The sequence below is a fragment of the Anabrus simplex genome, chromosome 9 (genome assembly GCF_040414725.1).
Source record: "Anabrus simplex isolate iqAnaSimp1 chromosome 9, ASM4041472v1, whole genome shotgun sequence".
Lineage (NCBI taxonomy): Eukaryota > Metazoa > Arthropoda > Insecta > Orthoptera > Tettigoniidae > Anabrus > Anabrus simplex.
Genome location: NC_090273.1, coordinates 121,109,549 through 121,131,158, shown reverse-complemented (window position 1 = coordinate 121,131,158; position 21,610 = coordinate 121,109,549). Strand labels below are relative to the sequence as shown.

At 41.0% G+C, this 21,610-nt stretch overlaps 1 protein-coding gene across 4 annotated transcripts in view; it reads right to left on the bottom strand.

Annotated features, from left to right (window-relative positions):
* The window catches only part of LOC136880952 (formin-2), a 351,200-nt gene that overhangs the window by 150,112 nt on the left and 179,478 nt on the right, over window positions 1–21,610 (bottom strand). Inside the window, exon 1 of one of the 4 annotated variants that reach the window (XM_068229199.1) lies at window positions 15,319–15,947. The exons of the other annotated variants lie outside the window; for them this stretch is intronic. Within the exon in view, the coding sequence (XP_068085300.1) occupies window positions 15,319–15,934 (616 nt within the window). The 5' untranslated portion in view covers window positions 15,935–15,947. Of the gene's footprint in view, window positions 1–15,318; window positions 15,948–21,610 lie in introns of those variants that run through there. 4 annotated transcript variants of the gene reach the window in all.

Here is a 21,610-nt window from a genome sequence, read left to right as displayed (position 1 = left end):
TATATTATTAGTGGTCCCATCGATAAATGATACATAACTAAAGTTATATGAAACTAAAATTTTCAGTCATTTATGTCTTATGATAACAGAGATATTCAAGTATTTCGATTTTTGTTGCTAAGTCCACATCAACGCCGAACCACGAAAGAATGGGTGAACAGAATTTAATGAAAATCTGTATGTAAAATCAGAGAATAAGGCACTACAGTCTAGGCTATAAATAATTTTATTCATGCTGATTAAACGGTAGTTTAGGGGAAGGCGCCTAAAATTAAAATTTTAAATACTTATGTTATTGGTCCTACCGAAAAATGCTGCACAAGAAAAACTCTAGAGAATACAATTTCCGACCATTTATGTCTTACAAAGTTTTACCGTACCGACTATGATATTGATGAATTTAGACTTTTGTTACTTAGTTCATATAAACGCCGGAAATCTTGTTCACTTATATCTGCCGGGCTGAGTGGCTCAGACGGATAAGGCGCTGGCCTTCTGGCCCCAAATGGCAAGTTCGATCCTGGCTCAGTCCGGTGGTATTTGAAGGTGCTCAAATACGTCAGCCTCGTGTCAGTAGATTTACTGGCACGTAACAGAACAAAATTCCGGCACCTCGGCGTCTCCGAAAACCGAAAACGTAGTTAGTGGGACGTAAAGCAAATAACATTAATTAATTATTAATCACTTATATTAACTGGCGATTGTTTTATCATGATTGTCTTAAACTGCGTGGTCATCGGTCCATATCGACAAGGAAAATCGTGCAGATGATTATAAAAATATGAGGAAAAAATCGTTAAGGAACGGTCACTTGAAGAATAAGAGAAGAGGGAGTCATTAAGGAGAGAAGAACTCCCTTTACATTAGATGCCCTAATATCACAGAGTCGGAAGAAAACTAAATGTGACTGCCCGCAATATCGAAAGCTCATAAAAGTGATTTGTCTCTTCTGCTGCCACTCATCTCCGACAGATGGGATTACTGCTGATCCGAGTGAAACAGTCTGCCTGAATACTGTATTGGCGGAAGGTAGCTATGGAGTTAGACAACTTTGCACATGCTGTACGATTGTCTCGTCAACGACGGGTTCTACAGCTAATTAAAAATTAAAATGTGAACATAAAAATTCCAAACCTATGGTTACTAAATATCTCTACAAGCCCTGTGCCGCGGTACTTATTCTACGACAGAACTTGAAGCCGTGACAGCCAACACAGTCCCGTTTTATTATTTTTCATTAATCATCACCATTCAGCAAAACCAACCAAAACGAAATAAACCAATGATGGTTAAAATTCCCGACCCTGCCGGGAATCGAACCCAGGTCCCCTGTGAACAAAGGCCAGCTTGCTAACCATTTAGCCATTGAGCCGGATAGGTTGTGAGTTTCACAATTACGAAGGGTCCTCTCAGTTTTGGTTACTGCGGTGATGGGGTGAAGGTTACTTTTGGGGATCATTGTGGGTGCTTGGGTGTCAATATAGGTAAGGATCTTCATTGGGGTTATCACATAAATATGGTTGTAAATAGGGGGTACAGGTCTCTGCACATGGTTATGAAGGTATTTATGGGTTGTGGTGGGGATGTAGAAGAGAGGGCATATGGGTCTCTGGTAGGACCCCAACTAGAGAATGGTTCCAGTGTATGCGACCCTCAGCAGGATTACTTGATTCAAGAACTGGAAACAATCCAAAGAAAAGCACGTCGATTTGTTCTGGGTGATTTCCGACAAAAGAGTAGCGTTACAAGAATATTGCAAAGTTTGGGCTGGGAAGACTTGGAAGAAAGGAGACGCACTGTTCGACTAAGTGGTATGTTCCGAGCTGTCAGTGGAGAGATGGCGTGGGAGTACATCAGTAGACGAATACGTTTGAGTGGTATCTTTAAAAGTAGGAAAGATCGCAATATCAAGATAAAGTTGGAATTCCAGAGGGCAAATTGGGGCGAATATTCGTTTATAGGAAGGGAGTTAGGGATTGGAATAACTTACCAAGGGAGATGTTCAATAAATTTCCAATTTTTTGAAATCATTTAAGAAAAGGCTACGCAAACAACAAATGAGGGAATCTGCCACCTGGGCGACTGCCCTAAATGATGATCAGTAGTGATTGATTGATTGATTGATTGATTATAATGTGAAGATGTGCAACATATATATTTTGTATATATTGCACCAGAAACGCTGGTCTAGCATTGGTTTTGAAGTATTTCAAACTTTAAAACACGCGTCGCGCGCCAAGCAAGCAGCCGGCTACATAGTACAAGTGGCGAGTGACGTAGGAGCCAGCTCCAGCTCGCCAAGGCTAAGTTACGTCATTCATAGAACCTTCCATACATTCTACCATTAATAACTCATATTAATTAAGGTACGAATATGAGGGTAACATCACCGTATACCCCATTTTAATACCTCCAATACTACCAAGGTTCATTAAAATCCATCACGGATTAAGAAAGTTATTCAGAGGAATGAACCAGCTGCAGTCTCCGCGACTCCAGTATAAAAGAGACGCAAGAATTGCACACAAAAAAGTCTTGTCCCACAGTCGAACCTGTACGGTTGACTGCTCTAGTGGTTGTCAGTGTCTATTCGATGTTAATGTCCACGAACACCGGAACGACACGCATCATCCCCGTTGGATTTGAAGGGGAGGTCCTGTCCCATGGCCAGCGTGATCGCCGGATATCACACCTCTGGACTTTTTCCTCTGGGATTACGTCAAGTCGTTGATGTATGAAGCCCCCGTAGTAACGGATGAAGACCTGATTGCTAGGGTCTAAAATGTATGTCTCCTGGTACAACAGACACCAGGGATCTTTGAGAGAGTGCGGCAGAACTTCACGCGCCGTTGCCATGCATGCATTGAGACTGGCGGTCGTCACTTTGAACAATTACTGTGAACCAGTGCTGGATGAAGGTGTTTGGGGGCCCTGGGCTATTTAAAAATGTGGGGCCCCTTCTTCGTAACATCACGTAAGACTAGCATACTGAAGTCGTTATAGAACTACTTGAACTTAAATTAATGAATAGGGAAGTATTGAAATAGACTACAATTTTTCTCTATTTTTCATGTTAATATTTCATAATGCCAAAACATATTTTACATTTGTCTCATCATCACTATCAAATCGACATACAAAACAGAACTTACGTTTTTAGGCACCACTAGGATATTTTTTATCCATTTTACAAAAACATTACACTTGTAACTTAAGAATGGTTCGATAATCAGAGGTGAACTGGAAGTTCTCTTCCTGATGCAATTATAGTATAGCATGCGCATTCCACCGTGCTTCCCCTGTCCCCTCCCGCTCACTTCCTAGACCTCTTCACCCCCTTCCCCCTCTGCCCGTACTCGCAAGCTGCCAGATTTACATTTTCGTCAACAATAACCTTTAAAATAATTACAGTGCGTAAGTAGCGAGGATTCGTGTCTCCGGACGGTAATTGATTCTAGCAGTGATGAAATACTGACGCGGACAGCTGATAAGAAGGAAGGAAGAGTGCGTGTTCGATATTTTGCGAGCGTAAATATTCACATACATGCACGGAGGTGGAGCAGCGTGCCTTTTTATACAATTTTAGGTTCGGCCAAGAGTCGGGGCCCCTTGGCACGCGGGGCCCGGGGCTGCAGCCCTTTTAGCCCCCCTCTTCATCCGACCCTGCTGTGAACAACGCTGTTGTTATGCGGTGTACTCTGTGTATGTCCATAACACAAAAAAATATGCATTTCAATATAATCGGTTGTGGACCCACTATCACCTGTTTCAGTTTGACCCAAAAGATTTGAGATACTCTGTATTTCAAACATTAAATACTTGAGACTGTTGGTCACGATATCGAAGCCCCTTACACAAAGCAACAATAATATATTTGAATCACGTGTTCAAGACCTTGTGAAACGGCAGTTAGGATGTCATTACATTTAACTACTTGTTTAGTTACATATTTCATTGTTTCCAGCTATTTGTTATCTTCATGCCTCGTGAGCCGCCTATCTCAACGAATGTTAGAATCACCGTTTCGTTTCCGCCCAGACTTTGACTGAATAAACAGCTGAATTCCTCTTCACAAACAAGCACCAATACTAATTGCGATGTATAGAGTTGTTACGAGGACCAGTTGTCACCCAAGCATGACGGCGGTATTGTCATGTCTTATTAAGGCTAGTGTTTTCACATCACTTCAGGGTGGAGTGAGGCAACGGAAATACCAGAGGGCGTTCCAAATTAGTGTCCTTGCCTTGTCAATCAAATGCATTTTTGTTCATTTCTCAACCATCAGCGTTTATGAGAAATAAGGGATGTCCAGAAGAACTCCCTCCTCTAGGCGTTGGCTTAACAACTTTTAAGACGTAGTTTACCCTCAGGAGCTTACAAACAGTGAACGTGAAACAGAACTCCCTCCTCTAGGCGTTGGCTTAACAACTTTTAAGACGTAGTTTACCCTCAGGAGCTTACAAACAGTGAACGTGGAGTAGGAACTACAGCTGAATATGACATTGCTTCCATCTGATGGTGTTTATTGTTTTAAAAGACAGTGTAGGGAATTAATCTTCCGCTCGTAACTCTATACTGCCAGGATGAGTGCCATAGATGATAGAGTGTTGGCGATATAGAGCCCAGATTAGCGGGTTCGATCCTCGCTCAGTCCGGTGGCACTTTATTTGAACGTACTCATATATGCCAGTCTTATGTCGGTAGATCTGTTGGCACGTAAAACAACTCTTAAAAGACAAAATTCCAGCACCTGCGAAAGCCTTAAAAGTACTTAGTAAGTCGTAAAAAAACTGTGGGTGGGGGCGGTAGAATAAAACCTACGCTATCCCCTCCCTGTCGTAAGAGGCGACTCAGTCAATTAATAAAATGCCAAACGTGGACATATTTCACGAGAAGAGTGTCTTCTTATGGTCAGTCAGAAGGGAACTCACACAGAGAGAAGACATAAATTACAGTAGGGCCTACCGGTACCATTATTGTGCGAATACCTAGTAGTTTAGTCCTTAGATTAATTTACTTTTTTTTTTTTTGCTACTTGCTTTACGTCGCACCGACACAGATAGGTCTTATGGCGACGATGGGATAGGAAAGGCCTAGGAATGGGAAGGAAGTGGCCGTGGCCTTCATTAAGGTACAGCCCCAGCATTTGCCTGATGTGAAAATGGGAAACCACGGAAAACCATCTTCAGGGCTGCCGACAGTGGGGCTCGAACCCACTATCTCCCGATTACTGGATACTGGCCGCACTTAAGCGACTGCAGCTATCGAGCTCGGTGATTAATTAAAATAAAATTAAAATATCAAGTTAAAACACAGACTTAACACTGTCCATAGTTCATAAGTATAGTATTAGGTTTCATATTTTAATTTTTATTGTATATTATTTATAAAATGAGAAGTAAGAAATGGAAATGTTCTGTAAGTGGGCAGATATGCCTATTGAACATTAAATCAAATAAATAAATAAATAAATAAATAAATAAATAAATAAATAAATAAATAAATAAATAAATAAATAAATAAAAGAGGACCCAGGGGCTCTTAACTTGGGAGCGTGGGTTGGCTGGTCCTGGCATTGCTTCCACTTACATGTGCCAGGCTTCTATCCTATCGGACCTCCCTTGGTCAACGCTTGATTTTTCCGACCTCGACGGCATTAGAGCACTCGAGGCCTAGGGAGTCTTTCATGTTCACGCTCTTCGTGGCCCGTTTCTTTCTTTGGCCGATACCTTAATTTTTCGAAGTGTCGGATCTCTTTCATTTTTCTCTCTGATTAGTGTTATATAGAGGATGGTTGCCTAGTTGCACTTCCTCTTAAAACAATAACCACCACTACCACCAGTCGTAAAACCAGTATATTATTATTATTATTATTATTATTATTATTATTATTATTATCATGGAAATGGAGGAGGTAGTAACCGTGATTGTCTTTATACTATACACAACTTCGTGATCATCTGTCCCTTTTAATCAGGAAGATAATGAAAATAACCATCGAAATGAGAAGAAATGCATGAAGGAACGAACAGTTGAAGAATAAGGGGATTTTGACAAACTAACTCCTCATCTTGGCTAGTACGCCTCATTTTGGTGCTGCCATTGGTTTTTGAGGATTTCCTACAAACTGCATAACCTTTGGTGGTGCTATTTGAGGATCCAACCAGCCTTTGGGTTGAGGACCTGACAGACATTTATTTATTTATTTATTTATTTATTTATTTATCGTGTTGCTTTCAGTACCGGGAGTGTCCGAGGAGATGTTCAGCTCGCCTGCTGCAAGTCTTTCTATATGACTCCTATAGGCGACCGGTGCGTTTGGGTGGTGGTGGTGGTGGTGGTGGTGGTGGTGGTGGTGGTGGTGGTCGTGGTCGTGGTGGTGGTGAGGATGATGATAATAAGGTAGAGAGAAGGTGAAAACCGGTGTCGGCACATATACTGCCCCTGTCGAACAACATCAAAGGGTCTGATTAAGGCTTAACGTATCCATCCGACGGGCGAATCACCATCAGCAGTGTCATATTCCCTCACTCTATATGAGCACTGCGGAGAGGTTTGGAATTGAATCCAGGCTTTTGGCACGCAATCTAGTGATTAGAAATTGCAATACCACCACCTCGCCCTCCTACCATGCCAGCCAGCATTCTGATGGTGAGAATTTTTCCATCAACGGGACTCGAACTGGAAAATCACGGTGTCAGACCATATAGACTTGACGCCATAATGATCGTGAGAATCAGGCGGGTCAATGAGGGGGAAATTAATCATAAAGAAACGCGAGACAGGGGATGTTGTCCCCTAGTCCTCAGATGCCCTCATATCGTCATGCAGCGAGAAAACAAACTGTGATGGCCTAAAATGTCCAACGCCCGAAAAAATAACTAAGAATAACGTGGCAGTGACCTACTGTTGTTAGATGAGGCGTGTTCTGTCTCTTCTGCTCCCACTCATCTCCCGTAGATGGCAATACTACACAGTTCAAAAAATTAGGGGAACATGTTTTGTAACGTCTGGTGTGTGAACGTTAATTTGGTAGATGGAGTTCCAATGGTCGTACAGCATACCGTGAGACCTTTAACTACTCAGGGTATGTCAAATTGAAGGTATTCTCTATCTGTATGCGTAGCCATGCATTAAACTGTCAGGTGACCCCTCAAAACAAAGTGAATAGCGGTGCGTCCTTATGTCGTTGTGAGGTACACAGACTACTACGGTCATTTGAGCACGCTGTACGTAAACCAGAACATACCATGAGACATGTTAACGAGGTTCAAGTTGCAAGGGCCATCACTTTGATCCAGGAAGGATGGACTTTTCGTCGTGTTGCTGTGGATCTCACTGTCTCTCCGTCAGTTATTCAACGCTTGTGGAATCGCTACAGTGAGACAGGCCAGTTCACAAGGAGGGTTGGACTAGGTCGTGGACGCATGACAACCCCACAGGATGACCGATATCTGACCATCTGTGCGTTGCGGCTTCGTTCAGCAACTGCCAGAGAACTGCAACAAGACCTCAGGAGGGTCACTGGAGTCACAGTGTCTGCCAAGACAGTAAGGAGCAGGTTAAGAGAAGTGTCCTTATCACCTAGACGTCTTGTACGAGTGCCCCGTTTAACGCAGCAAATCGCACAGCCCACCTTCTGTTTGCCCGTACCCACGTCAACTAGTAACTTCGCCAATGGAGACTTGTATTGTTCATAGACGAGTCTAGATTTCCCCTGACACAGCGTAATGGACGTCAACGTGTATGGAGACGCCATGGTGAACAGTACATGCCAAATGTTGTCCAGGAAGGCGATCGATTCGGACAAGGTTCTGTGATGGTGTGGGGTGGCATCAGTATGGATTACTATACGGATGTTATCGTCCTCCGTGGTAATCCTACCGCTGCGGGGTACGTCGAGCAGATACTGCTACAACATGTGTTGGCTGCTGCATACGGTGTTGGCCCTGAATTCGTACTCATGCACGACAATGCCAGGGCTCATGTAGCTCGCATCACCAGAGCTGTCTTGCGAGAACTGGACATTCAAGAGATAGAATGGCCAGCAGTGAGTTCCGACCTTAATCCCATCGAGCATGCATGGGATAGGCTTGACAGAAGTGTCGGTTGGCGCCCTGTTCCACCACAGACTCTCCAAGACCTCGAACAGGCTCTCATTGGAGAATGGGACCTGATACCGCAATGTGACCTCCGTCAACTTATACGGAGCATGCCACGTAGGTTCCAAGCTGTGATAAATGCTCGTGGAGGACATACAACATTCTGAAGCTCTCCAACTGTGATAAAAATCTACCCTGGAGGACTGTTATCACTTTGTTTTCGCCCCTATTTGGACATTCCCGTTTGTGTTCAGAAAATTAACGCGAATCCATCGATGTTCTTTTGTATACTTTAATGGTAAAGAATAAAGTTTTAGTTGGTAATAGACCTGAATGTGAGGTATTGTTTTGTGGAGCATGGCAAACATTCAAAAACATGTTTCCCTAATATTTTGAACTGTGCATCTCTATTGTACGAAAACTAACCCATCAGTTGCCGGGCTGAGTGGATCAGGCCGTTGAGACGCTGGCCTTCTGAGCCCAACTTGGCAGATTCAATCCTGGCCCAGGACGGTGGTATTTGAAAGTGCTCACATACGCCAGCCTCGTGTCTATAGACAAATACAGTAGAGACAATACGCGACACTTACGGATTTAGCCTTGTTAAAATGGGAGACAATTCGACGGTGGCGCTCCTAGTGACTTGACCTGAAAAGTCGCGCTAAATTCAAATATCAATGGAAATGCATATACGAAAATGGATAAATAAATTACGTCTAGAAAGAAAGTATTATTGAGATATTAACTTCGAAGTTGCTAAAGCAATTCTGGATAAATTAATGAAGAATTATTTAAAAGGTTATTATTTAAAGACTGAAATTAGACATATAAACAAGATATGAAATGGACTGCTGTGAAATGGCTTGATCTTTCATTTATGCATTACTTTTTGCTTTAGCATTCCTGTCTGAACTTTTGCGGTTAGATATGTCTTTTTTCTCATTTGAAAACATTGTATCATCACATTAAGACACTTGTCAATAGAAATATCGGCACATTCCTTACACACATGATGCAATGAATTAACATTTAAAAGCTGGACAATTTTCCTCTTAACATGCAGCCTACTAACAGAAAGAAAATCTATAAAATCCCGGCTTTAGTCTGAAAAGAGGGATAAAAGAAAGAAAAGTATGCAAATGTTGTCGATAGTGATGCTTTGAGGAATATTTACGTACAATTAGAGTAAAAATGTAACATACCCTTGGCTGTAGAGTCGAAAATTTCTAAAGTAGCTGGCCTGGAAATGATCTGAACAGATCTTATGATTTGTATATAAGTGTAACGTCCCTTCTTTCTTGTACTCCTTATCCAAATCACTTATATGACATTTCAAAACCCACAGATCACACCTACAACAACATATCGGCATTGAAGGTTAACTGCTGCACTATACAATAAAATATGCGAATTATATTTTAAGCCAGTTAAAATATGGGTCGAGCAGGTCAGAAGATTATGAAGTACTATAAAAATCTCTTTGTCACTGGAAGATTATATATGCAAACACAATATTACTTACATTTTCTTGTCACGAGGGAAGCGAAAGAAAGACTGCGCATTCTTCTCTACGTCATAGTACTGCAGCCGAACACTGCACACACCTTTCCCCTCATGTTGAGAGGAGATATCAAGGAATGACACACGCTACTATTTAATTATGTCAACTCACTAAAAACGCATAAATAACACCAAAAACTTCACACACAAATAAACGTGCTCTTATGACAGAATCTGTAGTTCTCAGGTCTACCCGCTAGAGCGAGCTCTAATGGCTGTCCCTCGATATCTCGCTGAGTGTCGCGTATTGTCTCTACTGTATTTGCTATAGATTTACTGATATGTAAAAACTTCTACGGGAGTGGGGGGGGGGGGGGTCGGGGCTTCTGACCACAACTTGGCAGGTTCGGTCCAGGCCAAGTCCGGTAGGATGTGAAGGTACTCAAATACGTCAACCTCATGTCTGTAGATTTACCGGCACGTAAAAGAACTCCCGCGGGACAAAATTTCCCCACCTCGGCGTCTCCGAAAACCGCCAAAAAGTAGTTCGTGGGAAGTAACAAGAATAACATTACCATTATTAACCCATCAGTGATGGATCCAACAGATTTGATTACCCCTGACCATCAGTAGTTGAACATGACAGCAGACAGTGAGTGCTACATCATCACGTGCCCCCATGATGATGACATCTGTCAACTTCAAAGTAAACAGATGTTAAAGCGAGGATCAGATATCAATAGTGATTAGATAAGAGATCACTTTGGCAGGTTTATCCTTCCTGAGCAGCACGAGACTGGGCATGTAACGTTTATTCTACCGCTCTTCCCAATTACCTGAGAATGATTAAAGTAACAACGAAGGTACGGAGGACTTCCCTTCGGGTCCCTCCAAAAGAAGCAGTGGTATTGTGCCGTTCTTCGGATCGGCCATGGTATAGAAACGCACTCTTTTCTCCGGCTGATTGGCTGAATGGTCATCGTAGTAGCCTTCGGTTCGAGGGGCCGGTTCGATTCCCGGCCGGGTCGGGGATTTTAAGTTCGTCTGGTTCATTTCTCTGGCTCGGGAAATGGGTATTTGTGTGCGTCTTAAATGTAAAGTTCAATTCATCAAGTCAATTCATAGTTATTAATAATAAAATATACAACATCGTAGCTTGCTGCATGGTCGATAAGACCAAAAGCCAGCAAATATTAATAAATTTAAAAAAATACGCACTACTACTACTGAAGGAAGAAGACCCCCCCCCCCTCCTGGTGTATACTTGCGGCGGCTATTTGACCGTAGTACACATACGTACGGAGTGCGCAGATCTGACCGTAGTCTAAAATTTCCAAGTACCATCTCCCTCATTCCAGTAATATTAGGGAGGCGATTTTTTTGTCAAGGTATTAGAATTAAACAATTATTTCACCTTAAACCTTCCATTGTCCCGGGGAATCAAAAATGGAAGGGGGCGGCTCCCATTTTAACAACAGCACTAAACAGATTACACTTTGACAGGTTCTTGGTGCAGTTATGAAAGGACTACTTGAAAACGTAAAATATATAAGAATGATGGAAAAAATGTAGCACAGCCGAAGCAAGGGCCTGCATTAGAAAATACTTTGGTGATGCCTCTGTTGATGTAATGATTTTCGTATTTGTTATCAAGTGGATAACGTACAATGAGTTGATTCCTAACCCTATTCAAACCCCTAACCATGAAGTGGATGTAACATATCATATGTGGCCTAAGCACACTAGGGTTACAGAAATTGGAATTCAGAAATCTTACCCCATTTGGCTTTGCAGTGTATCACAATAGTCATCTCCAGGTATCTTAGGTGTAAACAATCGTTGGTTTTCAGACAACACGTTGCCAAATATCGAGAAACTTCTCTACGCATTTTATACCTGAACCAAGTGAGACTTTTCCTCTTCAAAAACACTCGCATCAAAACTTTCTCCATTCAATATTTTACGTATCTTGCACATAATTTGATACTCCCTGGGTTTCTTCAAGCACTGGTTTAATGTTTTCATTTCATTTCTATTCATTTTCTCTCTCTTCAGATGTGGAGGTGAAGAACTAATGATGATTCGAACTGAGAATGGGCAGTAAAAATGTAGTCGAAAGAAGGTGAAGTTGTAAAGTAAAGCCGTTAAAATAAAATTTAAAAAAGGCTAAGAACGGGGCAATAAACCAAAAACGTCCAAAAAGCAAAATAGGACCAACAAACCAAAAAACGTCCAAACAAGTAAAAAACAACCAATAAACCATAAACGCCAAAGAGCAATAAACCCAAAAACGTCAAAAAAGCAAAAGAAGGACCACTAAACCGTAAAACGTCAAAAAAGCAAACAAGGAGCAATAAACAAAAACAGTCCAATAAAACTAAAAAGGACCAATAAACCAAAAACCGTCCAAAAAGCAAAAAAGGACAAATAAACAAAAAACGTCCAAAAAGCAAAAAGGACAAATAAACCAACAAACGCCCAAAAATAAAAAGGACCAATAAATCAAAAAAGTCCAAAAATGTAAATAAACAACCAATCAACCAAAAACGTCAAAAAGCAAAAAAAGGACCAATAAACCAAACAAACAAAAAGGAGCAATAAAACAAGAAGGTCCAAAAAGCTAAAAAAAAACAAAAATGTCCAGAAAGCAAAAAGGACAAATAGTCAAAAACGCCCAAAAAGCAAAAAAGAACAAATAAACCAATAAACTTCCAAAAAAGCTAAAAGAGGACCAATAAACTAAAAAACGTCCAGAGAAGCAATAAAGGACAAAACTAAAAACCGTCCAAAAAAGCAAAAAGGACCAATAAACCAAAAAAGTCCAAAAAGCAATAAAGGACAAACCAAAATACGCCCAAAAAGCTAAAAAGGAACAATAAACCAAAAAACGTCCAAAAAGCGAAAAAAGGACAAACCAAAAATGTCAAAAACAAAAAAGAAATAAACAAATGTTCAAAAAATGTAAAAAAGGGACTAATAAGCCAAAAACGTCCAAAAAGCAAGAAAGGACAAATAAACCAAAAAACAAGAAAACGTCCAAAAAAGCAAAAAGGACCAATAAACCAAAAAGGTCCAAAAAGCAATAAAGGACGAACCAAAATACGCCCAAAAAGCTAAAAAGGATCAATAAACCAAAAATGCCCAAAAAGGACAAATAAAACCCACTATTTTCTGGGCTGCAATGACCCAGAATGAACATATATTTTGTTGGGCTTTGTCTTCGGACACTCGAGAAAAGAAAGGATTTTCCCTCTTGTTTCGAGCCCTAGTTATGAACAATACATGAAACGTAAGGTTGCACATTTTGAACACATGCTGTACCGACGCAGTTAGATGCGTGTTGCAATCATCCCTTGAATGTTATAACCACGTATCTTGATGTTCAGAACATGTTTATAACTTCAGTACTCTTTGTTATGCCGCTTAATGCATTTCCCCCGAGTGAAAGAAGAAAACTAAAGGAAAAATAATTAAAAGTTCAGGAAGGATGACGAAAATTACTGCTCCATGAGATCGAACCACATTTCCTTACCCACAACCCAGTACGCAGTTCAACTGATGCACTCAAACAATGACAGACAATAATTTTCTTCCTTTAGTGAAGCAACATCCCAACATCGGTATAACTTTAAATGACACTAAATTGGTTCCAAATCGCAGCCAGTTCTAGTCTGCAGAGCATGAAAATATGCGCCCACCAATTACTGTCATCTCATATGCATTGCTGGATATGGAAATAACACAAGTAAAGGTTCACCAATTTCTTGACTGATCATTGTCACAGAGTACATACTACCAATGTTATGTAAATTTTAAAATGAGGTAGAACATAATACATGCAGCCTTTAATCAGAGGCAACTGGCCAAGTTAAGAGAGAGAGAGAGAGGGGGGGGGGGGCGTTTAAGTAAAATGTGGAAGTCCAGTTGTTACACATAATAACGGCATACCGGTATGTGTTTAATATTTCATATGAAATTCTCAACACAAACCACCGGAACATCTCTAAGTGTGATTTCTAGTTTGCTAACTCGTTTCCACGACCTAGACCTTGCCTTCTGTTAACACTTTTCGGAATTGTTGGGTTTTTGTTTTACTTTGGTGTGGTTTGATTATCACTTCGCTGTCCCCGCCAAAATACAGTTAGAGAGGCGCAAACAAGTGGAGCCACCAGAGTTTACATCGTTCACTATCAAAAAATCGGTTAAGTTAGATCTAAAGGCTGCTAATGATTAAATGATTTAAATAATGATTAGAAATGTTAGTTAAAAGGTGTATATAGTCGTATGTATAATACCAGTTCAGGAAACATATTTGCTTTACGTCCGACCGACACAGATAGGTCTTACGGCAACAATGGGATAGGAAAGGGCGGTCGGCGGATGAAGAGTAGGTTTCGGTCCAGAAGTTACCACGGCTGGTCCGTGGTCCGACAGCTCTGCGCTCCGACCAGCTAACCGAGCAGAGGGACGGTGGCTATGGCTCTATCGTGGCTCTACGCCTCTGTATTTGGGAGACGGGAAGGGGCTGGTCCCCCATTGTTCGCTGTCCCGAGAATGGTTTACCGTGGTTGTCCATTCTCCTGCACTAAGCCGAATGCCGGGACAGTTCCTAGGGTAGGCCACGGCCGACAAGCCTCTCACCTTCTCTGCATATCTCATTCTCCAATACAAATCTCCTGGCCTGAGAGACAGCACCATCGTCTAGGAGGCCCGTCTCCCCCTTCAGGGGAGGAATGTAAACATTTAGTAGTAGTAGTAGTAGTAGTAGTAGTAGTGCTATGAGTGAGAAGGAAGCGACAGTGGCCTTAATTAAGGCACAGTCCCAGCACCATTTGCCTGGTATGAAAAATAGGAAACCACGGAAAACCATCTTCAGGGCTGCTGACAGTGGGGTTCGAAGCTATTATCTCCCAAATGCAAGCTCACAGCTGCGCGCTCCTAACCGCACGGACAACTTGCCCGGTTGTAGAAAATAAGTTTCATTTCAAAAACCATTCGGTCTTCGTGTAACATCAGTCAAATTTGGACGACAAAATGTTCCTTTCTATTTCTTTCGTGAAGAATAGTGTCCTTAACATGTGTCGTAACCTGTACGCCTTCGGGCTGAGCAGCGGTCGCCTGTCAGACAAAAGCGCATTGGGACTGTAGCGCCATGCGTTTCTTTTTTTCTTTAATAGCTTGTAAAGTGGCTTGGGAGCATTTTATTTAATATTCTTTAAATATGAAATTAAGTTTTGGTTCGTAAAATATTAATAGAATTAGCCTGGAAACATCGTATTTTATTTCTTTTAAACATTAATTTGAATATAACAACTATTTTATTGCATTTAAATTAGTTTTAGTTAATTTCAATTTCCATAACACCAAAAATGATAAATAAAGAACTGTTTGGAATGAATACCGGTAATTGAATTCTATAGATGTCTATGCAAGAACCCCTTAACTTTTCCGTCGTAATTCTAAAGTGTATTTTAGAAATAAAAAGAGAAAGTATCAATCAATTTGTGTCGTAATCTTTTCTGTTATGTTGTTTATATCAGTTACTAATTTGACAGTTATAACTCGCCTCTATATAATTTATTTTTGTATCTAAGAACTTAAAACTGCCAACCAATGTCTCTACTTCATGTTTTCGAGGTTAGCGGGTCATTGCAGAGAACTCCTCCTATACACCTTTAACGAGGTACAACAAACAACAAAGAATAGCATAACATACCTGGAGAATTTCCTGGAAACTTGGGAAAAAAGTAGTTCGAGTTGTATACACTTTCAACCTCGCTCTTGGTCGAGAGGAATGTCTCAGGAAAGTTCCCGAGAAGAATTTTCCAACTGTTCCTAAATGTATGCACTGGAATAATATCTTTGTCCCATCGTCTATTCCGAAGACACATTAAATTGTCCATTACTCCACTACTCCCACCGGTAGATTCCGCAAACATGGTCGAAAGAACTGTCTCAATCAAGTTCCCAAGCAGATTTTTCCAGTTGTTCCCAATTTGAGATACTGGAATATAACGGTCGTCCCATTGTCTATTACGAAGGCACATTAAATTGCTCCTAATTCTATCATCACTATCAGTAGATTCCCCAAACTCCGCCTTCAGATCCAAGATATAATTTATTTTATGATGCCGCCTTTCACTAGTCCTCCTATTAGCTGTAATATGCCACTTCCCATCATAAATACTATTATAGAAGTACTTTCGAAAGAAAATATTGACAACACACTCAATTTCCTCATCTTCCTCGTTGTCGGCGATCGCAAACGGGACATAATTTTGGCATAACAATACTTCTCTTCCTCCGGTGTCCAAAACTGTCACCACACACATCTTGTATCTTGGAGCCAACCTCACACACTGTAGCAACCAAGGCGGTATCAGTCTTAGATCTCCTTATCATCAATAATGGTCTAGATACAAAGGTGAAGTTCCTTGTTTATCTGATACAAGGACGATTAAGTAGTCGGTAAGAAACTAGAAAATTGCAAAATAACTATCAATCAAACACTACTAGCAGTCTTAATCAACTGTGTACATGTACCACCACCACCACCTACAAAACTGCAATTAGCAACCAGGGTCATGCCGACGCAATTCAATGAATAGGTAACCGGGACGGGTGCAATTTAATCCAAATTTAAGGGGTGGGGAGCGCCAACCAATATTCACGTGCACTAAAAAATAACATATCTTCCATACTGCTATTCACATTGACATGAAAATTGACAGGCCTATTACTAGTACAAGTAGCTACAATTCCTGCAAGTTTCAGATTTCTAACACAACATTTCGAGTTTATATTGAAATTCCAAATTTTAATTTTTATACCAATTTATGTAGATAACCGTTCAAATCAAATTTTCTGAAAATTGAAATGTAATCCCATCAATAGTGTTTAAACACACAGCTGCAAGGTTTAATATCAACGTTTTAAAACATTTTAAAATTTAGCATTAAAAAGTAACAGTGAAAAATGTTCATCAATGCCTTTTAAAAATGTTATTTTTTTTTTCAAATATACAATTTCTGTTGCAGTAAAACATATGTTATTTTTAGTTTCTTAAGTGTAAACATTTCCATTCAGCTACCTTTCATAATGTCTGATAAAAAGGAACATTTGTTAAAAAAATGGGAATACCGGAAATCATCAATGAAAGTTTGTTACTCGTACATCTCTATTTATTGAGCTAAAATATTTCAGGACTGTAGTCTTTGTTTTCCTCATCTTCTGCTCTTCTCTTTTCACCCGCTTTCTGTTGCCTTCTTGCCTTCTTGGTTTCATTCCAGCCAGAACTTCAGTTTCATCTGCAGCAACCAGTTTTTTGGTTAAAAGTTCTGAGGATGCGGCATGTGAAGGCTCCAGTCTTGAAGCTCATATTTAGAATAGTGCTAATTCTACCTTCATTTCCAACCTTGTAGACAAGAACAGCATTATTTGTGCCAATCAAATGACGATTCTCTCTCCAATTTTTTTAACTTGTCCTTGATGAAATTGATAAAGGAGTGAAGAGTAACGGGAAGCAAATAAACACAATCTGCTATGCAAATGACACTGTAATACTTGCTGCAGTTCAGAAGACCTTCTCTTCCTTCCCAACAGCATCAACAAAATAAGCCTCAAGCTGTAATAACATGTACAGATCTAAACCTCTCCCCCTTAACCTCAAACTCTGACACTACAGTACCTTATTATTATTATTATTATTATTATTATTATTATTATTATTATTATTATTATTATGGCGTGTGACCTCCGGAGAGGCCTGGTGCAGGTCTTTCGAGTTGACGCCTGTTAGGCGACCTGCGCGTCTATGAGAATGAGGCCCTACATATGATGAATTCTAATTTTGAAGACGGCATAAACACCCAGCTCCCGTACCATCGGTATTAAATAAATGAAGATTAAGATCTCCAATCCGGCCGGGAATCGAATCCGGGGCTACGTGCACCATAGGCAAGCACACTAACCATTAAGCCATGGAGCCAGACAGTACCGTAGTGAGACCATCGGTACTGTATGCCTCAGAATGCCCGAATATGGTCAGAAAGGGACAACTCCGAAAACAGGAACTGAAGGATCGAAAAATCTTAAGGAAAATCATGGGCCCCATCATAGAGGAAGAAAAATACACAATCAGGCGCAACAATGAACTATACCAACTACTAGACAGCATTAAAACAGCTATGAGAAAGAGAAAAATCGGGCTGAGTGGCTCAGACGGTCGAGGCCCTGGCCTTCTGACCCAAACCTGGAAAGTTTGATCCTAGCTCAGTCCGGTGGTATTTGAAGGTGCTCAAATACGTCAGCCAGGTGTCGGTAGATTTACTGGCACGTAAAACAAGAATTCCGGCGAGAGAAATTTTCGGCACCTTGGCGTCTCCGAAAACCGTGAAAAGTAGTTAGCGGGACTGATTATTATTATTATTATTATTATTATTATTATTATTATTATTATTATTATTATTATTATTATTATTATTATTATTATTATTGTGAGAGCCTCCGTGGCTCAGGCGGCAGCGCGTCGGCCTCTCACCGCTAGGTTCCGTGGTTCAAATCTCGGTCACTCCGCTGATTATTTAAGGGCTCTGGTACAGCTTATGGCCTTCAAAAATATTTTTTTCAAATTATTTTATATTTTATGCTCATTTCTTTTAGGAAAAGTTTGTTAAAAAATATGTCATTATGAGGTGGTTCATGTTTGTGGGTTACTGTAGTCACGTACTAGTTAGTGAACCATGGGCAACGGCTGAGTGGCCTAGTAAGTGGTCCTGAGAGTCGGGATACCAGTTGCTATGGAATGGGAGTGGGCATCTCGGACATATTCTGAGTCATGGCTCTCCTTGTGCTCAGGCGGCTAGGACTATACAATTCACCGGTGGCCCATAACCCGTTAGAGGAGAGATCCTCACTTGGATTATGTGCAAGTAGGGTAGCATCCTGCTTCATGAATTTACCGAGCTCAGAACATTTTAAGCAAGCCTCGGACCTATGGGAGTAATGGAGTCCCACTCCCATTTGACAGGCGAGGGACTCCTTGGAAACAACTGGGCGAACGAAATGGAATTCGATGGGGAGCTATCAATATTAATGGGGCTTATGGAAGAAAGAAGGTAGAACTGGCTGAGTCAGCCAAGAGGATGCATCTGGATGTGCTAGGAGTAAGTGACATTCGGGTAAGGGGTGATAACGAGGAAGAGATAGGAGATTATGAAGTGTACTTGACGGGTGTTAGAAAGGGACGGGCAGAGTCTGGGGTAGGGCTCTTTGTCAGGAATACCATTGCACGCAACATAGTTTCTGTTAGGCACGTAAATGAGCGAATGATGTGGGTAGATTTGTCAGTTGGTGCAGTTGACAAGTTTTATGAAGCATTGAGTGACATCGTGGTCAGGGTCAACAGCAAGGATAGAATAGTGCTAATGGGCGATTTCAATGCGAGAGTTGGGAATAGAACTGAAGGATACGAAAGGGTGATTGGTAAATGTGGGGAAGATATGGAAGCTAATGGGAATGGGAAGCGTTTGCTGGACTTCTCTGCTAGTATGGGTTTAGCTGTTACGAATACATTCTTCAAGCATAAGGTCATTCACCGCTACACGTGGGAGGCTAGGGGTACCAGATCCATAATAGGCTATATCTTAACAGGAAATCTGTTAGGAATGTACGAGTTTTTCGCGGATTTTTCGATGATACAGACCACCATTTGATCTGTAGTGAACTAAGTATCTCTAGGCCTAGGGTAGAGAAAGTGAAATCTGTCTGCAAACGAATAAGGGTAGAAAATCTCCAGGACGAGGAAATTAGACAGAAATACATGGATTTGATTAGTGAGAAGTTTCGAACAGTAGACAGTAAGCAGGTTCAGAATATAGAAAGTGAATGGGTGGCATACAGGGATGCTGTAGTAGAAACAGCAAGGGAATGCCTAGGAACAACTGTGTGTAAAGATGGGAAAAGGCGAACATGTTGGTGGAATGATGAAGTGAGAGCAGCCTGTAAACGTAAAAAGAAGGCTTATCAGAAATGGCTCCAAACAAGGGCCGAGGCAGACAGAGATTTGTACGTAGATGAAAGAAACAGAGCGAAATAAATAGTTGTTGAATCCAAAAAGAAGTAATGGGAAGATTTTGGTAATAACCTGGAAAGACTAGGTCAAGCAGCACGGATACCTTTCTGGACAGTAATAAAGAATCTTAGGAAGGGAGGGAAAAAGGAAATTAACAGTGTTTTGAGTAATTCAGGTGAACTCATAACAGATCCCAGGGAATCACTGGAGAGGTGGAGGGAATATTTTGAACATCTTCCCAATGTAAAAGGAAATCATTCTGGTGGTGTTGCAAACAGCCAAGCTCATGGGGAGGAGGAAAATCATGTTGGTGAAATTAAGCTTGAGGAAGTGGAAAAGATGGTAAATAAACTCCGTTGTCATAAGGCAGCAGGAATAGATGAAATTAAACCTGAAATGGTGAAGTATAGTGGGAAGGCAGGAATAAATGGCTTCATAGAGTAGTAAAATTAGCGTGGAGTGTTGGCAAGGTACCTTCAAATTGGACAAAAGCAGTAATTGCACCTATCTATAAGCAAGGGAACAGGAAGGATTGCAACAACTATTGAGGTATCTCATTGATTAGTATACCAGGCAAAGTATTCACTGGCATCTTGGAAGGGAGGGTGTGGTCAGTCGTTGAGAGCAAGTTGGATGAAAACCAGTGTGGTTTCAAGACCACAGAGAGGCTGTCAGGATCAGATTTTCAGTATGAGCCAGGTAATTGAAAAATGCTACGAGAGGAATAGGCAGTTGTGTTTATGTTTCGTAGATCTAGAGAAAGCATATGACAGGGTACCGAGGGAAAAGATGTTCACTATACTGGGGGACTATGGAATTAAAGGTAGATTATTAAAATCTATCAAAGGTATTTATGTTGACAATTGGGCTTCAGTGAGAATTGATGGTAGAATGAGTTCTTGGTTCAGGGTACTTACAGGGGTTAGACAAGGCTGTAATCTTTCACCTTTGCTGTTCGTAGTTTACATGGATCATCTGCTGAGAGGTATAAAATGGCAGGGAGGGATTCAGTTAGGTGGAAATGCAGTAAGCAGTCTGGCCTATGCTGACGACTTTGTCTTAATGGAAGATTGTGCCGAAAGCCTGCAGTGTAATATCTTGGAACTTGAAAATAGATGCAATGAGTATGATATGAAAATTAGCCTCTCGAAGACTAAACTGATGTCAGTAGGTAAGAAATTCAACAGAATTGAATGTCATATTGGTGATACAAAGCTAGAACAGATAGAAAATTTCAAGTATTTAGGTTGTGTGTTGTCCCAGGATGGTGATATAGTAGTAAGTAGTATTCTGTAAGAAGGAAGTCAGCTCCCAGACGAAACTATCTTTACATCGGTCTGTTTTCAGACCAACTTTGCTTTACGGGAGCGAAAGCTGGGTGGACTCAGGATATCTTATTCATAAGTTAGAAGTAACAGACATGAAAGTAGCAAGAATGATTGCTGGTACAAACAGATGGAAACAATGGCAGGAGGGTACTCGGAATGAGGCGATAAAGGCTTCTTTAGGAATGAACTCGATAGATGAAGCTGTACGCATGAACCGGCTTCGGTGGTGGGGTCATGTGAGGCGAATGGAGGAGGATAGGTTACCTAGGAGAATAATGGACTCTGCTATCGAGGGTAAGAGAAGTAGAGGGAGACCAAGACGACGATGGTTAGACTCGGTTTCTAACGATTTAAAGATAAGAGGTATAGAACTAAATGAGGCCACAACACTAGTTGCAAATCGAGGATTGTGGCAACGTTTAGTAAATTGACAGAGGCTTGCAGACTGAACGCTGAAAGGCATAACAGTCTATAATGATAATGTATGTATGTATGCGCCATATTTTTTAGTTATGATTTAAAAGGCATATCACCCTGCATCCTGCACCCATTGTTCGTCCTGACAATGTAGAGTGCCACAGTGCCACGCCCCCGCGTGCTCTTTCCAT